At 47.9% G+C, this 23,122-nt stretch overlaps 1 protein-coding gene across 1 annotated transcript in view; it reads right to left on the bottom strand.

Moving 5' to 3' along the window:
• CSMD2 (CUB and Sushi multiple domains 2) overlaps window positions 1–23,122 on the bottom strand; it is a 352,515-nt gene that overhangs the window by 174,961 nt on the left and 154,432 nt on the right. Inside the window, exon 6 of the mRNA XM_054395468.1 lies at window positions 4,460–4,572. Within this exon, the coding sequence (XP_054251443.1) occupies window positions 4,460–4,572 (113 nt within the window). The remainder of the gene's footprint in view (window positions 1–4,459; window positions 4,573–23,122) is intronic.

Here is a 23,122-nt window from a genome sequence, read left to right as displayed (position 1 = left end):
ACCACCCTGTCCTGGTCTTGGTCAGGGGCTGGTGGTGCTGCCCAGGGTGGTTTCCATCCCCATGCAGCCCCAAGAGGCTCCCCAGGCTCTTGCTGGTGCTGCAGTGCAGCACTCAGAGCTTCATCAGGACACAGCACAGGGAAGGTCCTGTTCTGCTTTCTCTCCATCATGCTGCAGTTAATGACTCTCTGGCACTTCCCAAGCAAGGCCAGGGATAACCTCAGAGTCTCAGCCAAAATTCCCTCCCAGTCCATAAAACAGAGTCAAGCCCAAGTACCTAAGACTAAACCTGAGCTCCTGCAGGGTGTACAGCAGCTCCTGACTTTGCAGGATCTAATTCACTGCTCTGTAAAGTGCTTTGGGGCATCAACGCTGAGAGAGCAGCTTTATAAGAAATCATTTCCATTTTTATATCCTCCACAACTTCCTTCCAAGTTCCTTTACACAATTACCAGGCAATTTCTTTCTTTTTTTTTTTTTAATTTTTTTTTTCCTCCTAGTCACATACCCAGAGAAAAGCAGAGGACTGCTGCTTGCTTCCTGCATCCTGAAGGAAGCCTGCAGCCTTAAAGGGCAAGAAAAACTTTCCAGCCACCACCACCACATGCCCTGCACATGGAGTGTTGATGGTGACACCATCCATGCATCCTCACTCCAAGAAGGACATTGAGGCATGGAGCAGGTCCAGAGAAGGGCAATGAAGCTGGGGATGGGTCTGGAGAACAGGGCTGGGGAGGAGCAGCTGAGGCTGTTCAACCTGGAGCAAAGGAGGCTGAGGAGAGACCTTCTGGCTCTCTACAGCTCCCTGAAAGGAGGCTGGAGCCAGCTGGGGTTGGGCTCTGCTCCCTAATGTCAGGTGGCAAAAGGAGAGGAAACGCTTCAAGTTGCACCAGGGGAGGTTTAGGGTTAGGGATTAGAAAAAAAAATATTTGCTGCAAGAGTGGTCAGGCATTGGAAGAGGCTGCCAGGGAGGTGGTGGAGTCCCCATCCCTGGAGGTGTCCAAGAAACCTGTGGCCATGGCACTGTGGGACATGGTTTAGTGGCCATGGTGGTGCTGGGTTGCTGGTGGGACTGGATGATCTAGAGGTCTTTTCCAACTACAATGACTCTGTGATGGGATGCTGCATCCCTGGGAGGGTCAGCACACAACCTCCAGCAGCCTGTATTGATTTCACAGGGCTGCTGAGCATCCTAATGCCCATCAGAAAGCAATAGGCATGGAGAGGTCATGGCTTCACCACATCCGGGCTGAGCAAAGAGCTGCAGAGGTTTAAAACATTGCTCCAAATAACAAAGCTTCTCCCTTCTTGCCTCCCAGAACACAACCCCACTCCAAACTGGTGACTAATGGCAAGCCTGGCTCCAAACCACCCACCAGTAATGAAAACAAGCAGCAGAACCCAGACATTCATTACTGAGGACCAATCCTAAAATGCAGAGCCCAAACTGCATTAGGCAGCAAGTGCTCCTTGCCCTAATTGCATCATGTCTCTTTCAACAATAATTGATAAAGAGAGATCACTGCTCACTCCCCTCTTAATCCTTCATTTTGTTTGTGACATGGAGACATCCTGATGAAAGTCAAGCTTTATAAATGACTCAATTTAGATTAGAACAAGTCAGAATATGATATCACTTACTCTTTTTACACACACACACGCACGAGAGAGAGAGAGAGAAAGGCAAGATAATAACTAAATAACAATCCTCCTACTCTGTGCCCTCGAAAATCTGGTGGAATGAAATCTGTTTTGTTTGTAAGTCTGCCTGTAGAACAGAGCAACAAAGGGACTGTGTCAGGATAATTGGATGAGCAGAAATTCCTCTGTTTCTCTGAAGGGTTTTGCTCTTCACACGTAGCTGAGAGATCTAATGGAATACTCAGTGTCCTGTCAGATTTGAGAGATGGCATTACAAAGCTTTTCCAGCAAAGCAAGGCAGTTGGAGGTGTTCCTTTTAATCCATCTCATGTTGCTCTAAATGAGAGTTTAAGGAGGCATTTATTCATTTTTAATTTGGAAAATGGCATCTCAGCAATACAGAAGCAAACCAACAAATAAATAAATAAATAAAGCCTCTCAGCCATGAACCTCTGCAATGCTTGGCTGGGGGAGAGCTTTAAAAGAACCAGAGGATGGGGAACGTGCTATAACAGAAGCAGAGAATCATTACAGTGGGGAAAAGATCTCTAAGGTTACCCAAGTCCAACCACCAACCCAACCCCACCATGACCACTAAACCATGGCCACAGGTTTCTTGATGGGGATGGGGACTCCAGCACCATCCTGGGCAGCCTGTGCCAGTCCCTGACCACTCTTGCAGCAAAAGAAATATTATGCAGTAAACTATATGGAGAGATGGATGGCACCAGCCAGAGCATTATTTACATCTGTTTAGCAGCATTTTCAGTGCAGCAGCTTCTTCATTCCCTTCTTTTGCAGCACCTCATCACTGTGCTGAGATGGGGATGAGAGGGGATTCAGAGTCACAGATTGCATCAGGTCGGAAAGGACTCTCAAAGGGCAACCCCCCTGCAGGCAGCAGGGACCCCTCCAAAGCAGGAGGAAGACAAAAAGGATCCATGCACTGATTTCTCTGCTGCCCCTTTTATTTGCTTTTACAGAGCTTGGTGTGGGGGGGAAAAAAAAAAAAGTGCTTGCAAGAATGTAAGATTCATCTGACATAAAAAGGAACAGGAAACTGCAAAACACTTTAACTCCCCCTGGAAGGGAATGAATTTGCTGGATTCAACATAAAGAAAACCTGTGAACAGGCTGATGGTATCTAACCTTGCTTTTAGATTCATAAAGAGATTCCCAAACTAGGCCATGGATTAGAAGGAGCTGAAAGGGAGCAGGCAGAAAGTGTTCTGCTAGAATTAAGGATCAGTTTTAAACAAGCTGGAAGGGAAATGATTTTCTTATAGATTATCAGCAAAGCCAGATACTGTCTGAAAGGGCACAGCATGCTGAGAAGTGATGAATGCACATCTCCAGGGAGTCATCCCAGTCTTAGTATCTGAAGGGGACCTACAGGAAGGCTGGGGAGGGATTGTCTAGAAGGGGATAGGATGAGAGGCAATGGTTTGGCTGGAGCAGGCTTGGACATCAGGAGGAAGTGCTGCACAATGAGAGCAGTGAGACACTGGAACAGGTTGCCTAGGGATGTGGTTGAGGCCCTGCCCCTGGAGACATTCAAGATCAGACTTGCTGTGGCCCTGGGCAGCCTGCTTTACTTGCAGGTGTCCCTGCTGCTTGGAGGGGGTTGGCCAAGATGCCCTTTGAGGGTCCCTTCCAACCTGATGCAATCTGTGGCTCTGAGTCCTGGGGTCTGCTCACATCTTCCCTGCTGTGTAACACTTTTTCCTTGCCCTGCTTTATCTGGCATCACATATTCTGTTTTGTAGGCATTTATTTATTTATCCCCATTGAAATATTTATGTTCAGAGAAGATCATGTTCCTTTGAAAAGGGTTACAGTGGTTTTTTGGAAGCTGAATTGGCATCTTTCATGTTCTATGGACACAAGCTGCACTGACTGCAAACACCTTGCCTTTGTCCCTGGGTTTTCCCTGCTTTGTTTATTCTTTTCTTTTCTATTTTAGCACCAAAAGCCTTCCCAACAGATGAAGAGAAGCTGAGAAACTCCACAAAGCCCAGTGAAGAACCAGTGTCAGATCCCCTTTGCCAACAAGGCAGAGGTCCTGCTTCAATGCCACTTCAAGAACACCTTAAGTCCCTCTTTCAGACACCCCAAAGCTCAATTCATGACATCTAACAAAACAGCTTCCAAGGAGCATGCTAGATGAGACCCCCCCTTTGACATTTATCTAATCAGGGCAAATTATAACATTAATTTTTCCTTTTCTATTTAAGAGAAAGGGATGACTCAGCCAGGTGTTTTAATAGAAAGCAGCAATCATGAGGCAAAGGAAAATGTCACATCCAAAGCTAGCAGCTGCATAGAGTCAGTTGTGTTACACTAGAAAAAAAAAAACACAACAAAGGCTTTTTTTTTTGTTCCCCCTTTCCCCCCCCCTTCTTTTCTTCTCATTTAAAGTCATTTATATGCTAGGGGAAAGCAAGGAAGTTAAATACCAATGGTGAGTCACAAAGTGAAGCTCACATTCAGGCCATAACACTGTTGAAGTGAACAGGGAACAAGCAGAGCAAGTCTGCAGATTTAGCAAAGGAAACTCCCTCTCCCTTGGGTTTTGCCCCTCTTAGCCCAGGGCTGTGCTGCTTTTTGATCACAGACTGGTTTGGGTTGGAAGGGACCTTAGGAATCATCCAGTTCCAACCCCCCTGCCGTGGGCAGGGACACCTCCCACCAGCTCAGGCTGCTCAAGGTCTCATCCAACCTGGCCTTGAACACCTCCAAGGTTTTCTTGAAGTCAGCTGTAGGGAAGGCTTGGCCAAAGAGACACAGTGAGGAGTGGGACCAGGCAGTAAGGACTTACCTTGGTACTGGGCACTGAACCCCTTCTGCCTGTGGTTGCCATCTGAGGTGAAGTGAAGCCGCAGCCAATTTTTGCTGCTGATAACTGGGGCAGGCAAATTCATTCCAGTAAACCTGCAAGAAACCAACCAGGAACAGCCAGGTGTTAGTAGGACTGTGCATGATAGCCCACAAAAAGCTGTCCTTGCAGGTGGTCCTTCTCCTCCATGAACACAGGCAGCCCTGAATCAGTGCCATAAGCTCAAAGGCAGAACCTGGTACACCCCGTGGTTGCCTTTACACATCCATCATAGAATGCATTGGGTTGGAAGGGACCTTTAAAGGTCAACCCCCTGCAGTCAGCAGGGACATCCCCCACTGGATCAGGTTGCTTAGAGCCCCATTGAGCCTGCCCTTGAATGTCTCCAGAGATGATGCCTCCACCACCTCCCTGTGCAGCCTGTTGCAGTGTTCCACCACCCTCATAATAAAGAATTTGCTCCTCGTGTCCAGTTCTTTTGCTTGTCTTCCCACCTGATGGTTACACATGTGCAGGCACAGGGGGTTCCACTCCTTCCTTCTAAGGTAAAGGAGAAGGAGGCTGAGATGGGTGACACCAGACACAGATGGGTCCAGCTGGACAGCCTAAATGCTCCAATCTTCTCCTCTCCCATGAAGAATGAGTGGAAAGCATAGAACACAGGTTCATAGATTCACAGAGTGGTTTGGGTTGGGAAGGATTTTAAAGCTCACCCAATTCCAAACCTCCTGCCATGGGCAGGGACACCTCCCACCAGCCCAGCTTGCTCAAAGCCTCATCCAGCCTGGCCTTGAGCACCTCCAGGGAGGGAACATCCACAACCTCCCTGAGCAACCTGTGCCAGTGTCTCCTCGCCCTTACTGGAAAGAATTTCTCCCTCCTCTCCAGACTACCATCTCTGAGCCATGTTTCCCCAGAGCAACAAAGGCACACAGCTCTGTCACTTTTAGTGTCTTATTGGTGTCACCTAGAAGTGACATCAAAATCATCTCAGGAGACTCACTACATCTGAGGCATGCAAGCTGAGCTGGACTCTCAGGCAGCTCCTGTCTTCATATTTGGTTAACCCCACTATAAAAAGCTGAAGAAAGAAGCATGAGGAAGTCAAAGGATTGCAAGAATGATTTTCTTTTACTGGAAATAGCCAGCAAGAAGCAGTGATTTATGATCTGTCCCAACCTGGAGGAGATTACAGCCATCAAGCATCAGCTGGAAAGCTCCACAGCCCATTAGCAGTCTTTCAGCAACTGTTCCTTTCCTACCTCTCTGTACCTTTCTTTCTTTTTTTGTTTCCCCCTGTTTTAAAAAGCTTTGTGCCGTTTGCTTTATTAAACTCCAGATCATCACTCTTGGCTGGGTTCTCACAGGAGAACCCAGGAGACTCAGGAGTTCCAGGTCTTGGTCTGGAACTGTGTCTACCTAAGTCAAGGCACTCCTGAATTGAGCTACATGAAGGTGACACTAACCATGGCAAGAGCAACACCACTGCCATGACCAAAGCTGCTATGGAATCCTCTTATTGCTAATGAAAACTCCTTGGATTGGTTTTAATCCCAGACTTATTTAACAGCCATCAGTATTCCACTCCCTCTGCTTATTTAAGATGAAGGTAAGAGGACCCTGCAAATCTTTTCCAGGCAAAAGGATCACAGAATGCATGGGGTTGGAAGGGGCCCTCAAAGGGCATCTTGTCCAACCCCCCTGCAGGCAGCAGGGACATCTTCAGCTAGAGCAGGTTGCTCCCAGCCACATCAGGTCTGATCTTGACTGTCTCCTGGGCAGCCTGTTCCAGTGTCTCACCACTCTCACTGTGCAGAACTTCCTCCTGCTGTCCAACCTAAATCTGCCCTGCTCCAGTTTCAAACCATTGATCCTTGTCCTATCCCCACAGGCCCTTCTAAACAGTCCTTCCCCAGCCTTCCTGTAGCCCCCTTCAGGTACTAGAAGGATGCTCTAAGGTCTCCCTGGAGCCTTCTCTTCTCCAGGCTGAACAACCCCAGCTCTCAGTCTGTCCTCATAGCAGAGGTTCTCCCACTCTCTGATCATCTTTGTGGCTTCTTCTCATGCTACTCCATCAGGTCCATGTCTCTCTTATGCTGGGGACCCCATGGCTGAACACAGCCCTGCAGGTGAGTTCTCACCAGAGCAGAGTAGCATCTCACCACACATTTCCACCAGCAGAACTGAGAGCCCAGAAAATATCTTAGAAGCCCTTTGCTCAACTATCACCTCCAAAGCTGAACTTACCTTTTCCTAAGCAAACAGCAGGAGCCAGGCTGGGACTTGGCAGTGTATTTACTAATGGTGGATGAACTGGAATGCACCCCTGGCTCCACTCATTAATGGGAGCAGAAATGATTACTCTGCATAACTAATGCATCTCTGCCACCTACAGTACAGACTAAGCCCTCCATGGCTGGATCCTGCAGGATTCTGAAGCATGGCTGAAAACACTCTTTAGAGAGTTCTTGAAGGTTGCTGCTCCTTAGCATTCATTTATTGATCATTTTCCCTCCCCATTTTTGCAGCCCTTTTTGAAACACGAGGTGTCCAATGGATTCTACAGCTCAACTTGCCACCCTCCTTGGAGAGCTCAAAGACAGCTGAACCAACTTCAGCTGAAATTAACTCCTCTCCTCTCCTCTCCTCTCCTCTCCTCTCCTCTCCTCTCCTCTCCTCTCCTCTCCTCTCCTCTCCTCTCCTCTCCTCTCCTCTCCTCTCCTCTCCTCTCCTCTCCTCTCCTCCCCTCTCCTCTCCTCTCCTCCCCTCTCCTCTCCTCTCCTCTCCTCTCCTCACCTCTCCTCTCCCCTCCTCTCCTCTCCTCTCCTCTCCCCTCCCCTCCTCTCCTCTCCCCTCCCCTCCCCTCCCCTCTCCTCTCCTCTCTCCTCTCCTCTCCCCTCCCCTCCCCTCTCCCTGTCCTCTCCTCTCCCTCTCCTCTCCTCTCCCTCTCCTCTCCCTCTCCTCTCCTAGTTCAAACAAACATATTTTGGGCCAGGATCAAACATGGGGATGCCTAAAACTAATTCTGAGCCAGTGACTACATCTGGTTGTTATGACAACGTGCTTGAACTTAATCTTCTCCCCCCACCCCTTTACCTCAAAGTCTATTTCATTATTCATTCTGAATCAATAGTCAAACTTCTCATAAATAATCTTTAGGTATGCAGTGCCAGATTTCACTTTCATAACTGTGGAGCTGAGTAATTCAATTGCCTGATAGAAAAAGGAGAGAACAATAAAGTCAACCTGCCTGAATGAGGCAGAATTTCACTCTCCTGCCCACCCCTGTTTCATTATTTTTTAATCTGCATATCCTTTGGAGGAGTGGATTCAGTAATCTACTTCCACACACACTTTGGTTTAGGTACCTGAGTTGTCCTCTGTTGACTTCCCCAGATCCCACATACATGAAGCAGGAGGATTCTGCCAGCTGAGTGAATCAACACTTTGAAAATCAATTAGATAAAATTAATGGATTGCACTTCTTGCTACCTTTGCAATGGCATGAATAATTACTGGAGGCACAAGCAGGAGCAGAGGGAGAGAATCAATCTTAACCACAGGGCTTTGCCCTGCTCTAAAGAAATGCAGAAGATTTAGGGTGAAGGAAAATGATTCCCTGAATTTCCTGCATGGACACTTTCATCAGCACCATATGTCAGGCACTGACAGCTTTTTGAGAGGACTAAATCAGCCAAGAAGTCACTCTCAGGTCCTCATTCCACACACACCACTGCTCAAACCCTCAGCACACCACAAGCCTGTGTTCTCCAGGGCTCTAGGCTCACAGACTCCATTTTCCACCCTTTTATCTTCCTCTCCCTTTTATTACTGCAGTTCAGCAGCTCTTTGTTAACAGCAGGTTGTGACTGGAGCTGCTTTAGATCCCAGGTCCTGCTGGTCATCAGCACCCAGCTCAGATTTTTGCACTGAAGGAACAGCTAAGACACATCAACAAAGGTGGCAAGAAGGAAGCTGCTTCCTTTTCCATGCCTCCCAGGCTAAATCAAAGCATCCCAGCAGCAGAGCACCTTGGCCAAGCATCAGGAATCCTCCCAAAATCCCTGGGACAAGCACATGGAAACACAGCATGAAACATGTGGAGGCATGGGGGTTGGAGCTGGGATTCAAACTTGATGCCAGTGAATAGAACAGAATTAGTTCAGGTGAAGGAAGGTTTTACTTGTGGTTAGCTTCATTGATTGGGGAGAGAGAACTGCAGGCTCTTCAGCTGCTCTGAGCTCCAAGCCCATATACCCCAAGGAGGGAATGGAATGGAAAAAAGAAGACTGAGCCTGTAGGTTCACAGCAGCTGGGAAGCTACACTTGAAGAGCATCTCATGGAGAGAAAACCCAACCACCCCTTCTCCAGTGCTGAAGGTGGGAATGTGCTTTAATCCCAGAGCTGGACCTTCTCCTCTACCTTGCACAGCCTGAAAATGAGCATCCTGAGCTTCAAATCCATCCTCCCCAGCTGCCACCACTGAATCTGCAGGTGGACAATTGCAGGAGGAAGGTTTCCTTCCCACCAAAATGCACATTGCTCAGCACCAGACTGGATGGGTAGAGGGCAGAAACGTTGTGATGGGTGAGAAATAGCCTGGCTAAGAGTTAGGCATTGAGTGGAAACCATCCTGCTTGCTTGCAGTTCTCTACTGGCTTTCAACCAGAAGGCTCCAACAGGTTTGAAAGCAGCAATAGGAAGCATTAATGGTTAATTGATAATGGAATATTTAATTACAGATAAACACAGTTGGACTGAAGCAGCTGCCTGGTCTTTGAATGCAAATGCCCTGGCTGCTGTGGCTGAATCCCAGATGAAATGAGAAGGATGCTCAGCAGGCAACAGTCAACAGCAATCAGGAAAACCAGAGAAACACCCCAAAGCCTCCCAGGGGAGGTGTTAGCCACCCCAGTTAGCACTGCCAAAGCTTGGGTAGTGCCACAGCAGCCTTAGCCACAGCAGCAGCAGCAGGTGAGGGCTGTGAGAAGCTCTTGGAGGGGCCACTGGCTGTGGTGAGAGGGAGCACACCACCTCTGCACCACCAGCTTCTCAAGGTCAGAGGAGTTATCTTTTGCAAAGCCAAAGCTGTCCTGCTGCCTCCAAGAAACAGGAGGAGCCACATTAGAGAGGCTCAGAAATGCACAGAGCTAATTAACAGAGGCTGAAGCTCCTGTTTTGGTGTTTGGTTTTTTTTTTTTTTTTTTTTTTTTTGTTTTGTTTTGTTTTGTTTTTTTTTTTTCCCCAGCACACTTTTGGACTACATTATGTGCTCAGAATTTTCAGCACCTAGCATCAGCCCAAGGAATGATTGAATTTCTAATTGTCCAGTGAGTCATGGAAATAAAAGCTCTGCACTTCTGGACCTCTGCCACTCTGGGTTTGCACTGTTCCAGATTTTTCTTTCTCTTCTATTCAAAATGAAGCCTATTAGCAATCTGGAAAACTTTGCAAGCCTCTGGATGTCCATTTCCAACCCTCTTCCAGCTTCTGTGCTGGAGGCCTGGAGCAAGCTGCCCAGAGAGGTTGTGGAGTCTCCTTCTGTGCAGAGTTTCCAACCCCCCCTGGCCATTGTGGCCCTGGGGCAGGCTGCTGTGGGTGCCCTGCTGGAGGAGCAGGAGGTTTGGACTGGCTGATCTCCAGGGGTCCCTTCCACCCTGTGAAATCCTTACCCTGAACACCCTCTGCAAGTTTAGATGGGCTGGGAGCAATGCATCCCTTAAAGAACTGATTGGATCCCAAATGCTCTCCAGGATGGTTTTTAACCACAGCATTAAGATACTTTCCTTTTTTTTTTTTTTTTCTTTCCCTGAGTGAAATTGAAGCCTCCTCCTTAAACAGAGCTCCTTCAGCTCCTTTATTGCATAACACAGAAAGGTTAATGGTATCAAAACTCCTCTTTTGTGTAAAAGCACTGAAGTGTGGCTTCCTCAACTAAATTATTGCCTTTGTTTCCTCTTTCTGCTCTTGTATTTCACATTGGGCTGGGGCATTAAATATTTATACCATTCACTCATTCTTCCCTTGGCACAATTAGTATTACTGTACATGGATGGCACTGATTAATCTGCATTCATGCACCATTATCTATTTACAATCCCAATTCCTGCTTTAATTTACTTCCACATGGAGAGGAAGAAAAGAGAGGGGGGGGAAATATAAACCAATAAAACAACAAAAAGTGAGCTAGAAGCATGAGAAGAGTGGGAAGAGGTTTGCAGGCTGGTGATGCAGTTGTAACCACCTTGACTCCCAGCAGAACCCAGCACAATGGGGTTCCTGGTATGGATGGCAGACAAAGCAGCTGAAACAGAGGATGGATTGAAGCTCTCAGCTGAAGGGAACAACCATAGAATGCATTGGGCTGGAAGGAGCCTCCAGAGGTCATCTAGACCAACACTAAATAAGGACATCCCCAACTAGATCAGGTTGCTCAGAGCCCCATCAAGCCTGACCTTGAATTTCTCCAGAGATGAGGCCTCTACCACCTCCTTGGGCAACCTGTTCCACAACCCCCATAGCAAAGAACTTCTTCCTTCTCCACCTGAAGTGCCTTACTTTCAGGTAATGGATTTAAGGATGAACTTGGAGGTACAGATGTGCCTCTGTGTTGTCCAGAATCAGGCTGTAGTCAAACATTACCTTCCATGAGCCCACATGGGATGAACCATAGAATCAGTCAGGGTTGGAAGGGACCACAAGGATCATCCAGTTCCAACCCCCCTGCCATGGGCAGGGACACCTCACACTAGAAGCCTTGAGCAACCTGGAGACACCAGTGGAAGGTGTCCCTGCCAACACCAGGCAAGGTAGAACTGGATGATCCTTAATGTCCCTTCCAACCCAAACCATTCTATGAACCCCCAGAGGTTCCTTCTAACCTCACCACAACACAATTCTATGCTTCACTCCTGGAGCCTCTGCAGAACAAGAAGCAAACACAAACCAAGCACTTCAGTTAGGGGCTGCAGGTGCTCAGTTTAACCCCCATCAGTCAGGGTACACAACTGGCACCAGCCCAAGCCCAGGCCCCCCTAGAACTCCTTTGCAGCTCTACCTCACCTCAGCCTCCACAGAGCCTTCTATTTCCTCCCAGTCTTTATTACCCTGAAGCCTCCTGACTATTCAAGAGATTAATTTTCCTTTCAGTACAACTAGGGGACATATTGCAGCAGCTCTTCATATCTCTGGGTGTTATTATTCACTTCACCTGTATTTTTAACTTTTCATCCAAACCTCTCCTCCAATTACCATGAGAGCTGTACCATTAATTCTGAACATCTTATTTGAGCATGTCTGCTCTCTTAAACAAAGTATACTTAAGCACCTCTAGACCTCATTTGGCAGTCACAGGAGACATCCCCATCACAATGGACTTTTTACAAGGAAAAAGGAATAATTAGATCAAGTTATTGTTGCTCACTCACTGCTGCAGGCATGGCAAGGACACAGCTGCATCTTAAAGCCTGTTTCAGAAGCAGAGGAGCTGTTGGGAGAAGCATCCCAAGTCACCCCAAGTGTCAGGCTGCTGGCATCTGGCCTGAAATTGTGCCAGGGGAAGGATAGGTTGGAGATGAGGAACAATTTCTTTGCTGCAAGAGTGGTCAGGCACTGGGACAGGCTGCCCAGGGATGCTGTGGAGTCCCCATCCCTGGAAGTGTTTGAGAACCCCCTGGCCATGGCACTTCAGGATGTGGTTTCATGGCCAGGGTGGTGTTAGGTTGATGGTCTTAGAGGGCTTTTCCTACCAAAACAATTCTATGATCTAAATCCTCAGGGACTGCTGACTACAAAGAAAAAGTCACCAAAAGAAACCAATCTGTAAGCAATGAGGAAGAACTTCTTGGACCAGTCAGGCTTGTGTTCTGTCACCAGACAAAGTACATCCCCCCTTCAAGGCTTCAAAGTCCTTTCCTTCATCAGTCTGTAAGGCCCACAGTGGGGCTCAGCTTAGCCCCAGAGGTTGTTTTCTGCATGAGAGGCGGCTGCTCTCCTCCTTTTCCAAAGGGAATGGGAATGGAAGTATGGAAAACCTCTTGGCATGTCCAATGCAGCTGGTGACACCAGCCCAGCTCCTTGGGAACAACTGAGTGGTTTGCCCCAGATCAATCCAGCCCAGCAAATGTCACCACTACTGACTCAGCACTGGAGAACTTGAAATGAAAGGATCCTTCTGATTCAGCCTTCACCTCAGCCTCAGTTCCTGGATGCAGCTTAAGGGCAAATCTCTCTCCTGATCTATCTAGGTCACAGCACTTTTGGCCTCAAACCCTCTGCCACCTTCTTGTCTTCTCTCAACAGAGCTGCACTGATATTTTAACAGCAAGATTCAGCTCTAGTTCTAAGAGCAACAAATTACTCCCAGAGCCTTCCAGTCGTAGTGATACTTGCTTTTACTCCTTCCAGAAGCTGGTGCTGGAAGGGAGACCTGATTAATTCATCACTCACAGCTTGCTTGCTCCTTTTCCTTTTCTTTCCTACTTTTTTTTTTTTTTGCATTCCATGGAAAGATGAAAGTGTTTCCATGCAGCAGCAAAACTTCACTCGTTGCCATCAACTTTAATTACTGCCTGCTCCCAGATAAATTTGCTGGCTGAGACCAAATCAATAAATTGTTTTCTTTTCCCCCCCAGCAGGAACCTTTCCAGTGAAGTTTTTAATTCTTCATTTTTTAACTGACATATCCCCAGCATAAAGCAAATCACCGAATCCTAGAATGGGTTGGGTTGGAAGGGACCTTAAAGATCATCTAATTCCAACCCCCCTGCCATGGGCAGGGACACTTCCCACCAGCCCAGGTTGCTCAAGGCCTTATCCAACCTGGCATCTAGGGAGGAGGTATCACAACCTTCCTGGGCAGCCTATTCCAGAGTCTCACCACCCTCCTACTGAAGAACTTCTTCCTCAGCTCCAGTCTAACCCTACTCTCTCTCAGTTTCAAACCATTCCCCCTTGGTCTGGCTCTAGACAGCCTTACAAAAAGTCCCTCTGCAGCCTTCTTGTAGGATCCCTTCAGGAATTGGAAGGCAGCTCCAAGGTCTCCCCTGGAGTCTTCTCCTCTCCAAGCTGAACACCCCCAGCTCCCTCAGCCTATCCTCACAGCAGAGCTGCTCCAGCCCTTGTCTCATCTTTGTGTCCCTCCTCTGGTCTCACTCCAACAGCTCTGTGTCTGGGGGCACCAGAACTGGAGGCAGGATTGGAGGTGAGGTCTGAGCAGAGCAGAGCCAAGGGGCAGAATCCTTTCTCTTGCCCTGCTGCCCACACTCCTCTGGCTGCAGCTCAGCACACAGCTGCCTGCTGGCCTGCATGAGGACACAGCTGGCTCCTGGGGAGCTTCTCATCAACCAAACAGCCCCCAATTTTTTTTTCTTTAGAGCTACTCTCTACCCACTCTGCCCCCAGCCTGTCAAAGGAGTCCATATTGCTGGACTGGGTGTGTTTTACAACGTGAAATTAGTTACCACAATACTTTCACTGTGGAGATAGCACTTGGCTCCAAGTCCTATTAAAAAAGAAAAAAAAAAAAAAAAAGGTAATAACCATGATTATATTTATTCTATTCAGGAGAAAACAAACACTAATTCAATGCAACAGAAGAAGAGCTAATGCAATTGAAGCTTGCTAATGCTGCATTGCAAATCCCCCAAAGAAATCTGCTACAGCTTTATTAAAATTTCCTCTAAACCCTTCCTGCCTCCCTCTCAGTGGGACAGAGGTTGGGCTTTGGTTTTTTGGTTTTTTTTTTTTTCCTTTCTCCTCAGTGCAGGCAGAGTTAGATGTGTTGATAAGAAGAGACTGCATTTGTCAGCAGATAAAGAGCAACCATTCCCAGCCCTGCAGGTGCAGGGACACTCCTGTCTGTGCCAGTTGAACAATGCACTCAAATCCCATTAAACTTGGACCTTTCATTGACAGATTAGGCTGGAAAAGCCACGGGGCAGCCTTCTCACAACATCTCCAGCCCATACAATACTGAAGTCACATTTTATTAGCTTGTACACTAGGAAAAGCTTCCTCAGCCAAAGGGTTGTCAAGCCCCATAACAGGCTGCTCAAGGGCAGTGCTGGAGTCCCCATCCCTGGAAAGGTTTGAAAGCTGTGGAGATGTGGTGCTGAGGGATGTGGTTCAGTGGTGACCTGGACTCGATGACCTTAAAGACCAAGAAGGAAAAAGAGGTTTTGAGTTTCAGCCTCCCAGTTTTCCATCTCAGCAGCCACAGAAGTTGCTTCCTTTGGGAACTGCACAATCAGGTCATTTCTCCTTGCTTTTTAAATGCACAAACCCCACTGAACTGATCCTGCCTTCCACTGCCTCACTTGACAATGTCACATTAATAATGGAAGGTGCTAAGCTTATGTGACAACTGGAGTCTAGAATTGAAGCTCAACCACTTTTGGACCAGACACTGAAGTTCATGACTGTCCTATTTTCTCCTACTGGCTCTGCCTTTATAGCCTGCCACTGTTTACACCATGTTCTACTTGCAGGTATGCTTTTGTCAAGCACTAGTTAGGCATCCAAGAAGAAAAAGGGACACAGAATCATAGTGGAAAAGACCTTTAGGACATACCCAAGCCTGCTCTGATAGCCTTCTAGGCTCTTGAAGCAAAACCTTTAACAAAGGGATGGAAAACAGTCACATGCAAAAGACTCTCACCCCTCTGAAGTCCCAGAGGATGCCTACAAGGGCTGAGCACCACATTGAGGGTTTTAGCCACGACTCTTCTATCAGGCACTGCAGTGAGTCAGGTGTCATCAGCTGTCACCCAGATGCCATCTCCAAAGACTGCTTTCCTCTCTTTCTCTTTTGTTCTTGTAGGTTCTACAAAGGCTCTTCTACAGCATAGCAAAAAGTCAGAGAGAGGAGGAGGAAACAAGATTGGGATGCTGCAGCTTGGCTACCTGACAGCTCCATGGGGACATGCTGAAGTTACAGCAGTCCCTGGATGGAGGAATCACAACACAAAGAAGCCTCAGGAGCAGAGTGGAACCAGAATCTGCAAGATCCCTGCAACAAGGACTTCTTTTTTTAACTTCATGAACCTTGAGTCCCTTCCCAACCTAAATGATCCTGTGATTTTCTGGCTTCACATCCAGCACAGTGGGATGTGAACGTTACCAGAGCTCCTTCATGCTGCTCACAAAGAACACACAAAGGTCCCAAACCTGAAGCACATCTTTAGAGGCACAGTGCTTCAGCCTCCCCTTTAAAGATGAAGGGAACTGATGGGCTGTGTAACCAGGTGAGGTGGTAAAGCTCCCAGGGAAAGGTGTAAGCCAGGTCTAATGGCTGCTGCCTCCAGGCAAAAGTCTGAACTAATCAAGTGATGAATGGTCCCTAGGTGCCAGTTCCTCCGCAGCAGCTCAGTGCCCTGCTCCTTTCCACCAGTTCCTCCAGCCTGGGGCACTGATTGATGACAGCAGCACCACCCAGCTTAGGGAACAGTGTGTCCTGGTTCCCTATTCATCAACCCAGGGGAGGCTGAAGGCTTTATTTATTTTTATTTTGATCGTTTGGAAGCGTACAGGGACCTGGCAACATCCCTCCTGGCCAAAAGTTACAGCCTCCATAGATTGCTTACATGGGGCTCAACTTTTACTGTGAGTTCTTGGCTCTTGCTCAGACCATGGAAAAGTGCTGCCTGGTTACAGAAAGCTGGGGTCTGGGTCCACCACTTCTGGGTATTTATAGAAAGCAACCACATTCCCCATCCTTTTAGCAGACAGAATGATTTTGAGCTATCAGGGTCATGACTGTTTTACTTTGGAACTTCCAGTTGCACGAGGGTGAGAGCCTGCCTGAAATTCCTGTTGCAAAGAGCTTAGTGCAACCATCTGCTTATTTACTCTAGATATTAATGCAGCACAAAGTCCAACACTGAAGAAAAGCTGCATGATGGCCTCAAGCCAAATCCACAGAAGCCACTTTGTCCCTCATCTCCAGCCTCAAACCTGCTTGGAATTCTTCAAGCAAGGTTATCGTGTGTCCTCCAGAGAGAGAGCACCAAAGAGCAGCAGCATCTGGAAACAGGACACAGCTGTCTGCCATTGCTAGCATTCAGCATCACCACCTAACCATCACCAGCAAGTGCTAGCAACCACCAGAGGTGATGCTAAGCCATGGACTCTTAAAGTCTGAACCCAACATTTCATTCACAATAATACCTGGACCTGAGATATGATTTGACCAAACACCACCATTCCAGGGCAGTATTTCCATCAGCTCCAGCAGGTTTTTGACCAGACTGCAGATTTATGCTGCAAATGTGTTTTACAAGAGATGAAAATGAGGTTTTTACCACTGCTCACACAGAGCTGGCCAAGAACAAGCTGGAGCCTGCTCCCTGGTGTAAATCAGCTGCATCTCCTAATTCTGAGCAGCAGACCAAAACCTGCCCCTCATTTACACCCAGCAGCACAGGACCACACACCCAGGCCAGGCAGCCCACAGCATCCTCAGCCTCCTTCAAAGCAGCACACAAGCCTTTGCTCTCCCGAACATCTGCAGGTGTGTAGAAGATGTTTGGATGAGGAGCTCAGGGTCATGGTCCAAGAGTTGTGTACAGGGGGATGTGAGGTTATGCTTGGTGATCTTAAGGCCTTTTTTCAACCAGATGATTCTACCTCTGTTTGACAGAACTGAGTTTGTTCAACCTTGAGAAGAGAAGGCTTAGGGGAGACCTAATCACCATGGGCCAGCACCTAAAGGGTGGCTACCAGGACATTGGAGACTCTCTCTTTACAGGGAGTCCCGTGGAAAAGACAAGAGGTGCTGGGGACAAGTTACTGCTGAGGAGATTCCCATTGGACTCCAGAAGAAAATGTTGCATGAGAGAACAGTTAGGGATTGGAATCACCTCCCAGGGGAAGCAGTGGAGTCCCCCCCACGGGGCAGTTTGAAGACTCAGCTTGCCAGGGTTCTGGGCCAGCTCATTTCAACTCCTCTATCAGCTAGAAAGCTTGGACCAGATGGACCTTGAGGTCACTTCCAACCTGTGTTCTATGATTCTATGTCCTCCTTTAGGGACATGCTGAGGGAGCTGGGGGTGTTCAGCCTGGAGAAGGGAAGGCTTCAGGGAGACCTCAGAGCAGCCTGCCAGGACCTGAAGGAGGCTACAAGAAGGCTGCAGAGGGACTGTTCCCAAAGGCCTGCAGGGACAGGATGAGAGGCAATGGTTTGAAATGAGAGCAGAGCAGATTTAGAGTGGATGTGAGGAACAAGTCCTGCACCAAGAGGGTGGTGAAACACTACAGCAGGTTGCCCAGGGAAGTAGTGGAGGCCCCATCCCTGGAGATATGCAAGGTCAGGCTCAACAAGGCTCTCAGCAACCTGCTCTAGTGGAGGATGTCCCTGATGGCTGTAGGGGGGTTGGACTGGATGAGCTTTGGGGGTGCCTTCCAACCCAAACCATTCTATGACTCTATGACAGTGACTCCACAGTTGTTTAGCAGCCTCCTCCTTTGCTACCATGACAGGTATGGAAAGTTTCTTGTCCTAACCTTCAGCTACTCCCAAGAGAAAGTAGTTTCCCTTCCTCCTCACTACAGCCACGTGTGTTTATATAGTGTCTGTGTCTGCCTCCATCATCTTTTACATTCATCTCCATGGCAATTTTCTTTCCCAGACCTTGTTAAGCTGCCTTTTTGGGAATTTGTTTCCAATCTTGTATTTACTCAGAGCTGGCATTCCCTCCACACATGACAGCTGCTGGAAAATTATATATATCCCATTAACAAACAATGGCTGAGAAAAAAAATCTGTCTGGAAAGCTTGAGGAAGTGTGCTGGAAACTGGGGCTGGTTTTGTCTTTTTTTTTTTTAAAGTCATACTCTCCAATTTCTGAATGCAGAGTCTAGACAGAAAGGGAAAAGGTTGTTCTGAAATCTTTCTTTGTGAAAGGTCCTTTGGTAGATGGAGGAGGCAGAGTCATAGAATCAATCTGGTTTGGGTTGGAAAAGACTTGAAGGATCACCTAGTTCCAACCCCTTGCTGTGGGCATGGACACCTCCTGCTAGATCAGCTTGCTCAGGGGCTCATCTAACCTGGCTTTCAACACTTCCAGGCTTGGAGCCTCCACAGCTTCCAGGACACCTACAAAGAAGTTGCTTCATTTCCTCACACTGCTGGATCCCTCCTGCCAAACCCTCACATTTCATTCAAACTCCTACCCTTACGGACAACGAGTTGCTCCCAATCCCTCTTTCCCATGGATGCTCTTCTGCCAGAACCAAGAAGGGCAAAAGAGGAAGAAACCTCCCTAAGAATCACCTCCAGCACTACCTGAGAACCATTTCTGTCTGCCAGGACCTGAACTTCCCTCCCTTCCACAACCAACACTGCAGTGCACACCACACAGACTCTGCCTGCTCCTCTCTAATAGCAGCACTCAAGGTTTGTCCTTAGACATTAGCCTCCTGGAATAGCTTCCTCAATCACAAAAATTACTGCTGCTGCCAAAACTGAAGCTTTAGGAAAAAATTAACTCTGTTTCTGACAGCTGCAAGTGCCCAAGCTCAAGACAGATAGGTGAAAACATCTTCCTCTGAATATCAGCAAAAAAAAAAAAAAAAAAAAATTAGAAGAACAATGTCCTCAAAATTAGGCAGTTTCAGGGGGTCCAAGAAGTGAGGTTTGGGTTAGATATTATGAAAAAAAAAATGGATCTTAGGAAAATTTTGATTACTGAAAGAGTGGTCAGGCAGTGGCAGAGGTTGCCCAGGGAGGTGGTGGAGTTCCCATCCTTGGAGGTGTTCAAGAAACCTGTGGGCACAGCACTTAGGGCCATGGTGCAATGGCCATGACTGGACTCAGTGATCTCAGAGGCCTTTTCCAAGTGAAACAATTCTGTGCTTTGATGGATACAACCCACATGAAGTCAGCACATCCCAGTCAATGCCCCTTTGTCTTCTGGGAAGCCCTTTTTTTACACCTCTCCTATTAGAAGTGGAAGTGTCTCTGTCTCCAGTATAAACCATTAATATTTTATCCTTGCAAGGTGGCTGCAGGGGCAGTGGGAGGTAAGAAAGAAAGAGGAGGGGGGGAGAAATAAAAAAATGGAACCTCAACATTAAATTTCTCTCCAAGGTCACTGAAGCAAAGTCAGTAAATGAGGTCTCCCTGAAGATTCATAAAACTGAAATACACATGTAGAGTGAAATTTCAGCAAGAGAGGTGAAGCATCATTAAAGCTCTGAGCAAGAGCTAGGAAAGGCAGGAAACCCAGTGGTAAGTCAAACATTGGATCCAATTCAAAAGGAGCAGAATGGAGGAGGAAAAAATAAAAGCAAACCCACAACAACCCACCCAGCAGAAGATTCATAGAATCAGTCAGGGTTGGAAGGGACCACAAGGCTCAGCCAGTTCCAACCCCCTGCCATGCCCAGGGACACCTCACACAGGATCAGGCTGGCCAGAGCCTCATCCAGCCTGGCTGCAAACACCTCCAGGGATGGAGCCTCAACCACCTCCCTGGACAACCCATTCCAGGCTCTCACCACCCTCATGGTGGAGAACTTCTTCCTCACATCCAGTCTGAATCTCCCCACTTCCAGCTTTGTTCCATTCCCCCTGGTCCTATCACTACCTGACAGCCTAAAAAGACACAGATAAGGATTGTTTCCAGCTGTGAACATGTTTACCTTATTCATTTCTGATATTCCCATCCTCTGAGCAAGGTGCTTGGGATTGGGCAGAAAGGAAACAAAGGCTAGGCACAGTTCCCAGAAAAGCAGCCTGGGAGCAGTGTATCCTCCACAGACAGCCCAGCAGTAAATCTCTCTGTTCCACACAGAAGAAAGAGGTCAGGACATAATTATTGGTGGTACCAAAAGAGGAAGCAGCCAAGGTGACACAAGGGGTTGCTGGCCCAGAGCCCAGGTCCCCAAGCCCAGACCTGGGGCTCTTTTCTCATGTGCAATCTGCTTAGAAGTCTAGACATGCCTGGGGTAAAGACCTTGCTCTGGAAAAGTCATCCACACCAGCTGATGGATTTCTTCTCAGATGTTTCCTGTGTTTTATAGAGCATATAAAACATTTCTGTCCCAGATTTCTCCTGGGTGCAGGACTGTATTTACCCAGAGGCAGGGGCTGGAGAGCAGACCAGCTCAGCATGTTAATGCTGAAAGTTTCAGGAGCTCCTCACACTTCCACACAGAATCACACAGTCTGGTGCAGGCTGGAAGGGACCTGTGAAGATCATCTTGTCCAGTTCCCCCCACCAGAGCAGGATCACCCAGAGTGATCACAGGAACACATCCAGGCAAGTTTTGAATGCCTCTGGAGATGGAGGCTCCACAACCTCTCTGGGCAGCCAGCTCCAGCACCCTCACAGTGACAAAGTTTTCCCTCTGTTCCCACGGAACCTCCTCTGCTCCAGCTCACCCCCAGTGCCCCTTTTGCTGTCACTGGACATCCCTGAACAGAGCCTGGCTCCATGCTCCCCACACTGCCCTGCACATCTCTATCCCCAGCAATGAGGGCAGCCCTCAGGCTCCTCTGCTCCAAGCCCCAGCTCCCTCAGCCTCACCCACAAGATGCTCCACTGCCTTCAGCAGCTTTGTGCCTCTGTGCTGGACTCTTTCAGGCATTTCCCTGGGGTCCTTCTTGAACTGAGCAGCCCAGAACTGAGCACAATATTCCAGATGTGACTTCACCAGGGCAGAGTAGAAGGGCAGGAGACCCTTTCTACACCTACTCACCACATCCCTTCTAACCCACCCCAGGATGCCATCAGCCTTCATGGCCAGGAGGGCACATTGCTGGCTCAAAAGAAGGGCAGCACTGTTGCTGCTGCAAACAAATAACAGGCAACAACAACAACAACAAAAGATTATCTGTGAGATCAGTGTGAGGAATTCTTAGGAGGGAGCAAAGATTCAGTAATGATGATGTTGAAGAAGCAGTCGTTTGTGCAGAGTGGTCCCCCTGGTAATTTCTGCTGTGCCTACAGAAGTAGAATGGAGAAGATTATTGCAGGGAAATCTCTGGTAATGAAGCAGATCCTTAACTTGGCTTGACATTGTCATTTTTACACCATGCTAGTTAATGGGGGGAGGGATCTGCAAAGGAATACTGCTCTTGCCAGGCTATCAAAGCCCTGTGAGAGGTGCCAGCTTCCCAGCTAAAGCAACAGATTAAGTTAGATCCTCATTCTTGCACTCAATACCACATTGTCCTCTCTGTCTCTTTAGAAAAGGAGTTATCTGCTTAAGCTGTACAGGAAGCTTTGAGATTGCATTCACTGATAAACTAATGCTTGAGCTTTATTGTAATCCAGCAGCAGAGACAAGAAAGCTCCTTCAGCAACATTCAGTCAATGAAGCTGTGGAAGGTATAAGACCTGTTTGCCTCCTCTGCTCACTTTACCACCTTTTTTCCCAAGCCAGCACTAATGGCTTTGGCTTTTCCCATCAGGAGAGACTTTTTGAAGAGGTGCTTGGTAGTATCATGTAGATTTACTTAGCAAGCAACTGAATAATTGGAGCAGAAGAGCAGAAAATGAGCCTAACCCTACCCTTTTTTTGGTGAATTATTTAAGAAAATCCATTTTCCAGGGGCTGCTGTAACAAAAGAGTTTGCTGTTGAGAGAATTCCTAACATTCCATCAGAGTAAATAAATAATTGTCTCTGAGGATCAAGTGGCAGCTTCCCAGCAGCAAACTGAGGGCTCCTCTGCCTCTCTAAAGATGGCAGCAGATCCACTAAATCACCAGCAACTGCTCCAGAGATTCCCCAGCTGAAAGCTTTCAAGAAATGGAAACCAAGCTCATTGGAAATCCCACCTGCCCCTGCACACCCACCTTCAGTCAGTGAGGCATGCAGTGGGGTTGAGCACACCACCAGTGATGCCTGCTGCCTCCTTAGACACCTCATCAGCCTATAGATGGTCCTAGAAAGGGTTGAATCCATGAAGGAACCCAGAAACCCCAACACCTGAGCCCTCACTGGGCACCTGCCGATGCCACTTCCACTCTCTGCACATCATCTCTGTTGACCAACAGGGGCAGCTGTGCTCAGGACTTGTCCCCCTGCAGTCTTCACATGCAACACTTTGGTTCTTAAGGCTGACCAAAGCTTTCTTACTGCATCATTCCTGCCAGAGAAAGGCTAGATCTAGACTGGACAGCAGAAGGAAGTGTTTCACAATCATAGAATCATTGAATCATTGAATCATAGAATCATAGAATCAGTCAGGGTGGGAAGGGACCACAAGGCTCAGCCAGTTCCAACCCCCCTGCCATGGCCAGGGACACTTCACACTACATCAGGCTGGCCAGAGCCTCATCCAGCCTGGCTGCAAACACCTCCAGGGATGGAGCCTCAACCATTCCCTGGACAACCCATTCCAGGCTCTCATCCCTCTCATGGTGAACAATGAGAGTGCTGGAACACTGGAACAGGTTGCTGTGAGATATGGTTGAGGCCCCATCCCTAGAGGCATTCAAGGTCAGACTTGATGTGGCCCTGAGCAACCTGATCTAGTTGGAGATGTCCCTCTGGTTGAACCCTCTGTGAGGGCTCCTTCCAGCCCAATGCATTCTGTGATCCTGTCCTTGTGGTGTTACCTTCACCAGGAGGAAGAAAGGTCTGGGGTTTATTGTTGTAGCATTAATTACCCCCAAGTACCCAAGAAAGAAAGTTCTTG

Source organism: Indicator indicator, chromosome 33 (assembly GCF_027791375.1).
Source record: "Indicator indicator isolate 239-I01 chromosome 33, UM_Iind_1.1, whole genome shotgun sequence".
Taxonomy (NCBI): domain Eukaryota; kingdom Metazoa; phylum Chordata; class Aves; order Piciformes; family Indicatoridae; genus Indicator; species Indicator indicator.
Note: the sequence above shows the minus strand (reverse complement) of the source record. Positions and strands in the feature narration are given on the sequence as shown.